We start from the raw sequence: 12,172 nt of genomic DNA, 5'->3' as shown, positions 1-12,172 counted from the left end.
GGGAGAATTTCTAGCGGGAGCCATTTTTGTTTTATGGTAATTTGGGTGTGGTTTTTTGATTTCAATTCTGAAGAAGGGGATCGTTTTTGGGGAGACTCGCGGTTAGTACTTCAAGCGGTCAACACGTACCTTGAGCGATCGTTTTGGTACACTTGGCGGTTTGAGCCACCGGCTTATTTCGGTTGCTCCCAGTTGCGTGCTTTTTGCACCCGTTTCGAAGTGTTATTTTCTTTGCGCGTTGATTTTTTGGTGAAGAAGACCCAAGTTTCAATCAGGTGATATTTGGGCGAACCCTTGAGCTTCACCCCAGTTTATTTTGGATGCAGTGAATCGCGTTAGGATACGTTGTGTTTTCTCGAGGATACATAATTCAAAGTGCTGCCCTAGTCCTCAAGGCGCAGAATTTCGGGATCCGCCCCAGTTGGAATTTCCTACTAGTGCCGTAAGGTCATTTGTCGAAGGAGCGCTGCGTTTCGGAGAGATATTTGCCCCAAGAAGAGCTGGTGAAATAATACTTTGAACCATCGCGGTTTACCGTCGGATAGTGATCATAAAAGTTTGTGTTCTGCCGTACCGCTAACTCAAAAAATCTGTCTCCCGCAGGCGGTCAAAGCTAATAAACTAATAAAATAAAATTAAATACACTGTGCTGTGTAGAAACTTTGGCAACTAGCCGTCTCCCACTCGCCACGCGAAGGATTTCCTGGACTAAGTTTCCGTTCAAACACTAAACTTTGCTTTCGTTCCGAGGAAGGATAGGCACCGTGGATTTTTGTTTCCGTGTGTTAAATTCAAGCCACTCCCTAGGAAGTCACAGAGACCTAAGTGTCAGGTTTCATCACATCCACCCTGTACCAGAGGAAAGAGCAGTTCACAAGATCGGCTGTACAAATGTTGTAAAGGTTAGTCTAATTAAATTTGTAATATTCTGTAAAATTCCACTTTTTGGTAATTAAGCTATAGTAAAAAATTTTTTGAGTTGATTGTTTATTTAAGTCCAATGAACGATTACCAAAGAGTAGGATAAATTTTTGTGTTTATTTAAATAAGTCCCAGCCCATGCTGGATTAAAAACCGATTACCTGTTGTTGCAATTTTCAAACTGTAGAGGATGGCCACCCCTTGAGTAAATTAGTCTCACCTGTTAGGATTTTTTTATTTAGTTTAGTTGTCATTGTTAAGCTAGTGTTTTTACAAGGAGAAGAGAAGAACTGCTAGATCCCTGTAAATTGTTTGTATCGCTAATCTCATTTCAATATATTATCTATTTGGTTTCAATGTGCCTGTCTTTAAAGAAGAACGAGGGGAAGGAAAGGGAGGAGTAGGAGTTGAGGCAGGAGACTGGTAGGCGGCAGGTCAAGGTTTGTTACGCAGTTTCAAAAGAGTTAAAAGCCCACCGATTTGAGTTAGCCGGAGCATTTATTTTTATCGATTGAGCAGCCTAAGAAGAAGACGGTTTGCCTTGCCGGGCGGAACCGATGGTAATCTTCAAATCCAGAAGGAACCCCCGTAGCAAGAGGGTTTAATATTTTAATATACATACATACCTATGTATTTTATTTTGACAATAATTGGCCTCGGGGTCGGAATTTTTGACATATACCAATATGTACTTTTTATTAGATGCCTAAAACATATTTTTTTCCTTAGAAATGGGTCTCTCTTCTTGAGGCGTTAACAAAAGAAACCTGGACCATCGAAAAAACTTTTAAAATTCCGATGACGGCACCCAGAAATATTTTTAAACGTATTTATCGATGTCATTTAAATACTTCTACAAAACAGAACAGAACAACGACAGAAAAGAAACAAAAAAAATCAAGAAATATTGATTGCCCTGCAAAGGTTTTTATAACTATCAAAAAAAGTTTTAAATTGTCTAAGTCTACTAAACCATCTATAACAACAGAAGAATACCCGTGTCTGATAGAATTTAAATCAACACATAATCATCGGTTAAACGTCATTGAGGCCCTTCGTGAGAGGCCTCTAGGCCCAGGGGCTAAGCAAAAGATAGGCGAACTTTTTAACAGAGGCCATTCTGCAGCCACAGCTTATCACACCTATTGTATGGATAAAATGGAGGAACTGGGTGATGAATATGAAGATATATTATATGATAGGCATTATATTCCAACAAAAACGGATGTATCTAATTTGTGGAAAAAGAAATTTAAAGAAGACTTTGGTGATCGTACTGGTTCCAATATGCTGCTTAAGTTAGAAGAAATGCTGGCTTTTCATAAAGAGAAGTCAGGTCTATGTTATAAAATAACAACCTTACATGATAATTATGCTGTAGCTATATGTACACCTCTTATGCAACGTTCCATAGAAATACCTCAAGCAAGTGAAATTATGTTTGTTGACGCATCCGGTAATTGCGATGCTTATGACCACAAAATATATTTTTTTGTGGTCCAAAGTGCTGCCGGAGGATTACCCGTTGGATGCATTTTATCCAATTGTCAAAAAACTGATCTGTTTGATATTGCAGTTAAGGAAATGCTAGCCATATTGCCTACAAAAATTAGTCCTGCAGTTATCATGACTGATGACGATTTGGGCGAAAGAAAAGTTTTAAAAAAATATTGGCCAGAAGCACAATTACTATTATGCGTCTTTCACGTAAAAAAAGCTGTTTGGAGATGGATTCTAACGGCAAAAAATGGAATTCCAAGGGATTCGGCACAACATTATTATAAATTGTTTAAAAATATTTTGCATTCTAAAACAGACCATGAACTAAATGATGCAAAAGAAAACTTTAATAAACATTGCAACCATAGTGGCTTTAAAAATTACATTGGGGATATGCTGATTCGGGAAGAGACTTGGTGCTTACGATATAGGACAGATTTAATGTTGAGAGGAAGTGATACTAACAATTATACAGAAACAATGTTTCGCCTATTAAAAGACATACCTTTGGAAAGAGCCAAAGCATTTAATTTGGTTCAACTCACTGACTATATAATAACAAGTTTTGAAAATTATTATAGGCAGCGTATATTAGATTTACTTTTCAATAGGGTCTCAAAAACGGTTGCTACTAGATATCTACCTAAAGTAACTAATACAAAAATTATTGTGGAGCCTATTAACATCGAATCAATGGAATTTTCAGCAACAAGTGAAAAGGACCAAAATGTTATATATCATGTTGATCTTCAGGCATGTATTTGTACATGTGTAATGGGTTTTAACGGCAAACATTGAAGCACCAAGCCGCCGTATTGCAAAAATACAAATTTTTGGGTGCAAAGAATACACTTACCCTTAGCACTAAATTACAACTTTACAAAATTGCGACAGGAAAGGAAGCAAATAAAAATATTTTTCTGCCATTACAAACTAATAATGATATCGCTGTATCGGAAATTTGCGTGGAAAAAAGCAATTTAACGCCTTTAGAGTATAAAGAAAATGGCAAGGAAAGTAGCGAGGAAAGTAGCAATAGTTTTTCGACCGAATTACTAAAGGAAAAATGGACGAACCACTATAATTTAATAATGAAACAAATTGAAGATCCCGAAAATTTTTGCCCAGCTGTAGAAGCTTATCTCAACAATTTACAAAAATATGCTTGTTCGAAAAGTTCATTACTATCTGGTTTTCACACAGCTTTTAAATATAAAGGATGTCCTAAGAAAAGCAACCATCAAATGTAAAAGAAGAGGAAAAAATATTCCTGTTCAACCAACATCGGTAGCACGCCGAAAAGTCCCATGTGGAAGCAAAAGAGTTAAATCTGGAAGGTTATCGTCAGAGGTTAAAAAAAGAAAAATTGCACCTCATTCCTTGCAGCAGTGCGTAAATAAAAATATTGCACTAGGCGGTAATAAGTATAAAAAATAAATGTTTTACGATGTTATTGTTGTTTTGTAATGTTATATTTGTTTAAAATATTCTTTTGCTAAATTAAAATATTCTTCCATTATTTGTAATAGTTCATAAGTTTATTTTATTCCCTAAACATTAGTTTAAACAATCACCTATTTTATAATATGTAACTACATAATATATATTATTTTATTTAAATAAATTTGCTTTTTTTCAGAAAGTGAGTGACTGATTCTTACGTATTTTTATATATTTACAATATGTACTATTTAAGTGTTATTTTTACGAAAACTGCAAAATCGTATGGTACAATATAAAATTAATTTTTTTCTGGTTTAATTTTAATTTGACTAATAAAATTTGAATTATCGCCCGTATGAGAAAATGCAAATAAAAATAATAGCTAGTAAACAGCAGACGTATTAGAGCGGACTCGTCTGCTAAATAGAATTCTTGGTTCGGCTTACATGTTGTAGCTAACGCGTCTGCTATATACAAATATGCGAGCGGGACTCTTCTTTAGTACGCTTTGAATTTGCTTCGATGCCTGTACGTTGTTACGCCTCTCGCAAGTTAATATTTGTTTAGTGAGTAATTTTTTCGTTGTAAAAAGGTAAGAGCTTTGTTTTGTGCGTATAGATTGGGAAGAAAATGCATGCTTAGTCGTGTTAATGCTACCAGCTTTTTTGCAACAGCTGTTGGATGTCCTTTCATGATCCAAGCACCCTTGAGTCTTGATCATAGTGTGCCCAAAAGACTTCCTTCGTTGTCTCGTATGGATTTTGCCTCGTATGGATTTTTCCTTTTGCATCTGTGCCGCTCTTGGGCCGCGCCTGCCGCCCTTGGGCAGCGCCGGCCTCTTTTGAGCCGCGCTTGCTTTTTGTTGGCCGCGCCGGTCAATTTTAAGCAGCGCTGATCAAGTTGGTCGGCGTCGGCCAAACAGCAAACCTCAAATTATTAATATTTGCCTTGTTTTCTTTCAGAAAATCGAAGATAATATGCAGACTATGGAAGAACTAGCTAAGTTGGAGCCTGTTTCTGCAAAGGATAAGGAAGGCAATTTTTAATAGAGTGGTTAAAATCGCTGACCGACACTTGCCGGAGGGCTGGAAACTTTGGAAAGTCTTCTCGTTTAATAGAGAGAGTCTTCTAGGAAAAGACTACGATCCCCATGTTCTGAACAAAATTAGATTTGCGCTCCCCACGGTAGAAATGGTGCAAGCCTTTTTTCCAGAAGCCGAACATATTTCAGAGAAGGGGTACAGAGAGATAAAGCTAAGCATGCTAAATTGGCCTTTTTGTATTGGTCTTATTATTAGCCCATCAAGCCTGGCTTCTCGAGTGAGGGGATCTACTGCTCAAAATGAGCTGGTAGTAGCGGCAGTTAGCAGGCTGAAACATTTGATGGTGGGGCAAAAAGAGGCTTCCCGGCAGCTATCAAAGAATGTCCATAGTAACGATAGCGAAAATTTTGCTTCGAGTGCCCGACGATCAAAGAGTAAGGATAGAATCCAAAACGTCGTTCGCAGGGAGCCGGAGCAAGGTCGTATTGGGAAGCTAGAAAAAACAACGGAAGAGTTAAAAACTATGTTTCAGTCATTTATGGATTCTTTCGGCAGGCATTCTAGAGAATCTACACCTAGATCTGCATCTCATACAGAAGTTAGCCATTTGGAGCCCTTTTTGCTTGAATATTCAAGTGATGTTGATCCGGAGGAAGAATATACTTCAGAAAGATTTCCGCCCTTGTTGGATTTGGATGTGGAAGAGGATGCTGAAGATAGCTTTTGTTTTGACTTTGCTCCGAAGACAAAAGAGCAGGAACCGCTTGTTCCGCCTGCAAAGCCTCATATTGAATCCCAAGGCATTGAATGCTTAAGATTAGGAAAATCTTCCTTTAATCGAATTAGGTACGCCGATGTTCAAAAAAAGCTTCAAGCGTCGCCTGTGTTTTGTGCGCTTAAGGTAAATAACCAGCTACTACATAAATCTTCGCACAGTGCCACCTTTGATCAGCTGTCAAAGATGGATTTAACTCTAGGTACCATTCTTCATGGTCTGTTACTGCAAAGAGATTCCTTCGCTGAAGCCTTAAAGAAACTTGTTGATAAGCATCCTACTATTAAGAAAGATGTACAAGAGCTTTTGGTTGGCCCGGAATCACAGTTCCGACAAAATTCTGACGATAGTTTCCGGGAAAAGGTCAGAAGTCATTGATCAAAGAAGAAAATTCTTTTTCCCAAAGAATTCTCAGATTAACTCTCAACTCGAGAACATTCCTCCATCTACCATGCATTTATTTGCAGAAGAACCACTGACTGATTTGATTAAACAGCATGGCAGTGCATTTCGTACTCCATACAACCGATTCGTACCGGCGTTTAAATCTCAAGCAGGCCCCAGTAGGCTGCAAAATCAGGCGAAGAGATCTTTTATTAAAACACAAACTACACAGTCTGAGCGCACAAATCAAAACTATTCCGTGAAAGAAACGAAAAATAGGAAGCGACGTGCCTTTCCCAGAGGTACTAATTCCTCTGCAAAGAGACCAAGGAGAATATGACTACCGTCGGTCGCTCTTTCAAGCAGGACAATTGCAGAATTTTGTAGATCGCTGGGAGACCTTAAGGCCGGATGTCCACCGCATCGGGCCGACGAAGATCGGTACGATTTGAATCGCGCACCTGCATTTCTACTGAAGCCTGTCAACAGACTCGACTAGAGACGCTTCAGTAGAAATGCAGGTGCGCGATTCAAATCGTACCGATCTTCGTCGGCCCGATGCGGTGGACATCCGGCCTAAAAGCTCCAAAAAAGATCTTAAACTCAATAAAAGGTTATTCTATTCCATTTATAAAAAAGCCGCCGCTCGTATCATTCCAAAATCAACAGTTGAAAACAAAACTATACGACGCTTCATTTGGACATGGAAGTAGAACAAATGATCAGTCAAGGTGTTCTGGAAAGGTCAACCTATCAGAGCGGATTTGTATCCCAAATGTTTTCAACGCCAAAGCCAGACGGTTCCAGAAGACCAATTTTCAATCTGAGGGTTCTAAATCAATATCTCAAACCAAAAAGTTTTCGTCTGATAAATCATCAAACAATTCCCGGTTTCTTACAAAACCAAGACTTTATGACCAAAATAGATATATCTCAGGCATATTTTCATATACCGATCAAGGAGAGATATCGAAGATTTTTATCAATGGTTTACAAAGGGGAGGTTTATCAAATGACCTGCTTACCCTTCGGGCTCTCGACAGCTCCTTTAGAATTTTCTCGCATCGCAAACTGGATAGCAGAACTTCTCCGCAAGAAGGGAATAAGAGTGGTGGTATATCTCGACGATTTTTTGATAGCCAACCAGAATGCAGATATTTTACGTTTTCAAACAAAAGAGGCAATAACCCTTCTAGAACACGAGCGTCTCCCAACAGTAAAAAATTTTGGCACAAAGACGTCACGAGTATCAATGACGTGTTAATCACATGGTATCTCGCTCGTTATGTTTATGTTATTATGAATCTTGAGGTTAGGTATACAATTGGCGAAAATTTAATATAGTTCTACGCTTTCTGGAAATACGATTTTTGTGTAACACCTCTTCCATTTACGTCCCATAAATGTAATGTGGCTTTGATTCTTGTCTTTATTTCTTGCTCTAGAGGTGCTAAGAGCAACTCAACAGGCCATCTCATTCGTATCGTATCGTAGGTAATATAGCCTGTGGTATCGTACTTTAGATATTTGTTTATTGAAATAGAATGATTGTAAAACTTTCTTTTATAGGTGGAACCATTTGAAGTGTTTATTGGACTATTTGTGGCAACAATGTTTATGTGTAATATATGTAGAAAAGAATATGTGTCTAAGAAGAGTTTGTCGAGACATACAAAACTTAAACACGAAATGGAGTACCATGCTAAACACACGAACTATCAATGTATGCATTGTAATGTTTCGTTTCAAAATAAATCGAATATTATCATTCACCTTAAATCACACCGAGAAGTAACGGAACGACATGGTCGTTTATTATGTCCTTTTCAACAATGTAACCACGAAATTATCCGAAATTATGCTAATCTAAATAAACATTTAGTAGAAAAACATAATTATGAAGCTAAAGAAGAGGTGTATGAATTTGTGGAAGACTATGGTATGTACTGTGTTGTCATTTTTTATTGAGTATAATGTTTGTTTTTATGTATTGTAGAGTTTGATACATGGAAGGCAAATATGGAAAGTAATACAAATGCAAGTTATGTTCTGGATACTTGCGAAAAGAAATTAAAGAATGGATTACGGCAATACCTTAACTGTCATAGGTCCTTCAATTTTTCAATGAAACAATCACGCAAAAGATCCATTAAACACATTGGAAGCAACAAGATAGGATTTGCATGTCCATCAAGAATGGTGGTGACAAAAACTTTCCAAAAAATATTGGTAACATTTTACCCCAATCACTGTGGACATGAATGTGAAATGGGTAGGTTAAGATTGCAACAAAATGATAGAAGCACATTAGCAGGTAACAGCCACTTTTTGAAGTAACCTATAAACTATAATTACTTAAGGGGATTGGATTCGACGCAATCCCGTATGTGACATTTCACACGTAGGTATTCATACCATTACGTCAATTCTGGGTGTCATATCTCACAGGTGCAAGCAGAGAATCCAAACAGCTTAGTAGTTCTCAAAATACCTACCTACTTAATGATTATTGAAGATAGCAAACATATTTTTTTGTGAGCGGTAGCTCTAAATAGATTCTATGGCGGAAAGGGTATGAGAATTTGTCAAAGTTACATAACTACAAGTTTTCGGCGTTGTAACTCCAGAGGCAATTGTGAAAGCGCACGTATTCCGTAATTTTGAAGTAATTTTCGGGCTGACATCTTCTCATACACTTTCCGCCATAGTATACATCTAGAGCACTTACAAGTAAGTGTATCGTGATCTAGAATAACGCACGCAAAAAAAATATTCTGTCGATTTCACCTTCACAGGGAAATTGCATAGTTCTATTTGTCTGCCTGTGTCTTTTAGTTTTGAACATTTTGGAGATTTGCTTTTTTACATTTGATCCAACTACGAGTCCAACTATTACAGATTTTCATAATAATTCCCATCAAAATTTTATGATTGGTACACAAATAAACATATATTTATTAACAAGTAAAGAATATTCAGTCTCATTTCTTCTAGATTTGTTATATGCAGTATGTTCATTTCAAAACTTCCCACCTCTAATATTTTGATAACTGTATTTTCTAAAAAAATCCCAAAACATGTCAACAAATGTTATGGGGGGACAACTTTTTATTAAAAAATTGACTTACCCCCTTTCACCCCCTGTGCCCGGGAGCTACCCCCTTAAAAATTTTAAATAAGAAAGGTATCGAGTAATACCTCATTTGAAAAGTATTTTTTCCACCTGAAATGAAGGCGTTTTACTTTTTAAAATCGATCGACTCCTTTTCGACATACAGGGTTTTACTGAATTGTAGTATTTCGTTATATTTTTGATTACATAACTTTAACCATGAACTATTAATAGAATGCAATGACCTTATAATCAGTTGAATGATATGTAATGTCTATTCTATTTCTAATGTCTAACTATAGGTACTGCTCTTTCCTTAGCGCAAGCCAGTGGATATAACTCACTAGGTACTACCAATTTCTGCAAAATTTGTATTTATTTAAAAAGTCACTAATTTATTCAAAATGCATTAATAATCTTTTTATTACAGGTAAATTATCCCAAGGTGTTACTATGAGTCGTATCCTTCAAGATGTTAGAGAACATGTATCTCCACAGTCATGCAGTAGGATCCATTTAGTGGAAAGGAAAGATCTGCATAATATTAAGAGAGATTTTTCTATTAGCCCAGGCATTTTAGGTTTTGACCCTACGAAAAATAACGTAAATCTGAAAGTTCGCACAGTTGTTCTATTTGATGCTCTGAACAACATATAAAAAGTCCCAAGAGTTCCCATGTCGGCTTCCTTGAAGTTCGGGTTTTCGAAAGTCCGAACTCTTGAAATCTGCACGACGCCACTATAATTATAGCCTACCGAACGAACGGAAAAAGTCCCAGAGTCGCGGGAGGGCTTAAATTAAAGGTTAGTAACCAGGCTATCTTTTGATATTGTGACAACTTCCGGCCAGACAGGAAGTGGAAAAAGACCGCGAAACTTGACAAAAAAATTGGTTTTTGTTTTGACATAGGTGCGGTTTAGCGTCCGATATCGGAAAAATGACCAAAACAAATGTTGTAGAGCGTAGTTTTAACTTTAAAACCGTACCCTTTGCGTTGAAATCCGACCAATAGGAGGGGAGCTACAAACCGTTAAGTGCGATCCCACGCGCCGCTCGCCGTTGCGCGACTTGCCTGAGAGGTGCACCAGATCGACCAGATACGGTTGGCTTAATAGCGGCGCATCTCTGACTTATTTGTATTTTGACTGTGAGCGTTTTAGACTTTTGGGATGTGTTTAGTGCGTAAATTTTGAGGGAAACTGTACTGTATTTTTTTCTAAACAAAACAATCCAAATTAAAAATTGTTGAGTAAACTTCGTCGTAAAACAAAGACAGGTTCGCTGTTTTAATTCGACGTTCCTTCTCCATCGGATTCTTCGTCTTCGGACTGGGGTTCGGGAACATTATTACAGCTCCTGCCTCTACAATGGGCGCATGTAGGTTGGCAGAGCCGCACGAACAGCGATTAAAACAACCTTGCTGGCAAGCGCAAGAAATCAAATGTGGATGTTCGTCTGGTGCTGGTGGCAGACTTGTCGGATTTGGAACAAGTGCGGGCCCCATTTTTTTTAGCCCCAATCCGTTGGCAAAAGACAGTTCGATAGCCATTCTTGAACCTAAAATAAGGAAAATAGGAAATAGAATTAACTAAATCATTCTAAAAACTACTGTACAATCAGATTCAATATAAACATCTCGCTAGGAAAGATTGCCGGTCACAGAAGACCTGATCCCGGTCTACAACCTGTCTTTTTCTAAAGATGTGAGCGACTTCCAGGATAGGATCGTGCCAATCTTGAACGAAAAGTCTTTTCGTTCAACATTGGCACGATCCTATTCCGGAAGTCGCTCGCATCTTAAAAAAACATAGATTGTAATTTGACACAAGGTGCGCTGTGACCGGCAATCTTTCCTGGCGAGAGTTATACCGTCTTCTTTACTGCCGTAGAGATGAACAATAAATTTTTCACCAGCTGATACGATGGATTCTTTTGATGTGCCCGGTTTGTTGAACGTTGTCACCGCTCCGCATCCGTGGGACACGCTGAAAGGGAAAAAGAAAACAAAACAAACACAAAGGAAAATCTGGACAAACACGTAGCCTGGTTACAGCGGTGATCAAAGATCTGTTGCCGGCCGCTCGTCGGTGTAGGTCGAGGTCAAACTAAAAGTGTGCAAAAAAAAAATCCCAGGCGCCAGAAGCTGTATATAAGGTATCAAACAGATCGTGGATGGTTCTGCTTCCGCTTCCAAAGCAGACGAAACTGGCTGAAGTCAGACTCAGGAACACTAAATAGAAATAAAAGAAAGTAGGAGAGACGAAGTAGGCGAAGAAAGAAAGGTGCACAATATTTATTTATTCGGTAATCAATATAAAGTTCTGAAGAGATAGGTTAATTAGGGGAAGTGATAAAATTGGTTTTTGTATTTCACGGGACAACAAAAATTAGGTGGTGCGAGAATTATACCTGACGGCAACAAGAATAGTATAACAAAGGTTAGTGCCAGTAGACGTATACCGGTCAATGTTATTGATCAAAGTTAAAGGTTTGCAGGTTGCCGTGGAAAGATCTTTCATCGAGACGTGCAATTAGAGTGCTGCAGACAGACAGCAGTTATTCAGATTTAGGTAACTCTTGTTTTAGTCTTACAAAAATTTAAAGTAGTTGAAATGAATCACCGTGAAGCGGTAGTTGTATTGCACCTGACAGTTTTATACTTGAACTACAAAGGTAGTTGTCAAATATTAGTTTACACAAATTATAATTATAAACAGATTTTATTGAATAGATAGGTATGTGTGAGGTGAATGATTAAGGATATGAATGCATAACTGAGGACAAGAGATTACAGGGAGATAAGATAAGAGGGAAAAAGATAAGAAGGAGTAAGGGAAGAGAAGAAAGGGAGTGAGTGACTTCAGGGGTAGTTTTGGGAGAGGTTGCTGACCTTTTGGTGTTTTAGTAGTCGATGGTTGTATAACTGAAGATGGTTCCTCGGAAGCTGGTATAACTCGGGGTAGGTACAACAATAGGTACAACAATAGGTGTGCC

At 38.0% G+C, this 12,172-nt stretch overlaps 1 protein-coding gene and 1 long non-coding RNA gene across 3 annotated transcripts; both read left to right on the top strand.

Moving 5' to 3' along the window:
* The first annotated feature begins 6,655 nt into the window (after positions 1 to 6,655).
* Positions 6,656 to 9,925, top strand: LOC116181894. Of its 2 annotated transcripts, XM_031502342.1 has the most exons (4): positions 6,656 to 7,560; positions 7,636 to 8,005; positions 8,063 to 8,380; positions 9,609 to 9,925. In XM_031502342.1, the coding sequence occupies exons 2-4, from the start codon at positions 7,678 to 7,680 to the stop codon at positions 9,833 to 9,835; spliced, it is 873 nt and encodes a 290-aa protein (XP_031358202.1). In that variant the 5' UTR covers positions 6,656 to 7,560; positions 7,636 to 7,677; the 3' UTR covers positions 9,836 to 9,925. The 2 variants fall into 2 exon arrangements, with proteins under 2 accessions (XP_031358202.1, XP_031358201.1); XM_031502341.1 differs by having other exon boundaries at positions 6,656 to 8,005.
* Positions 9,926 to 11,400: 1,475 nt separating this feature from the next.
* LOC116181897 lies at positions 11,401 to 11,989 on the top strand. The gene is made up of 3 exons (XR_004147370.1): positions 11,401 to 11,616; positions 11,667 to 11,748; positions 11,910 to 11,989. It is a non-coding gene; the product is annotated as an uncharacterized LOC116181897 (long non-coding RNA).
* Positions 11,990 to 12,172: the final 183 nt, after the last annotated feature.

The sequence above is a fragment of the Photinus pyralis genome, unplaced genomic scaffold, assembly GCF_008802855.1.
Source record: "Photinus pyralis isolate 1611_PpyrPB1 unplaced genomic scaffold, Ppyr1.3 Ppyr1.4_unclustered_Scaffold2738, whole genome shotgun sequence".
NCBI classification, from domain to species: Eukaryota; Metazoa; Arthropoda; class Insecta; order Coleoptera; family Lampyridae; genus Photinus; species Photinus pyralis.
This window is presented reverse-complemented; position numbering and strand designations above follow the sequence as displayed.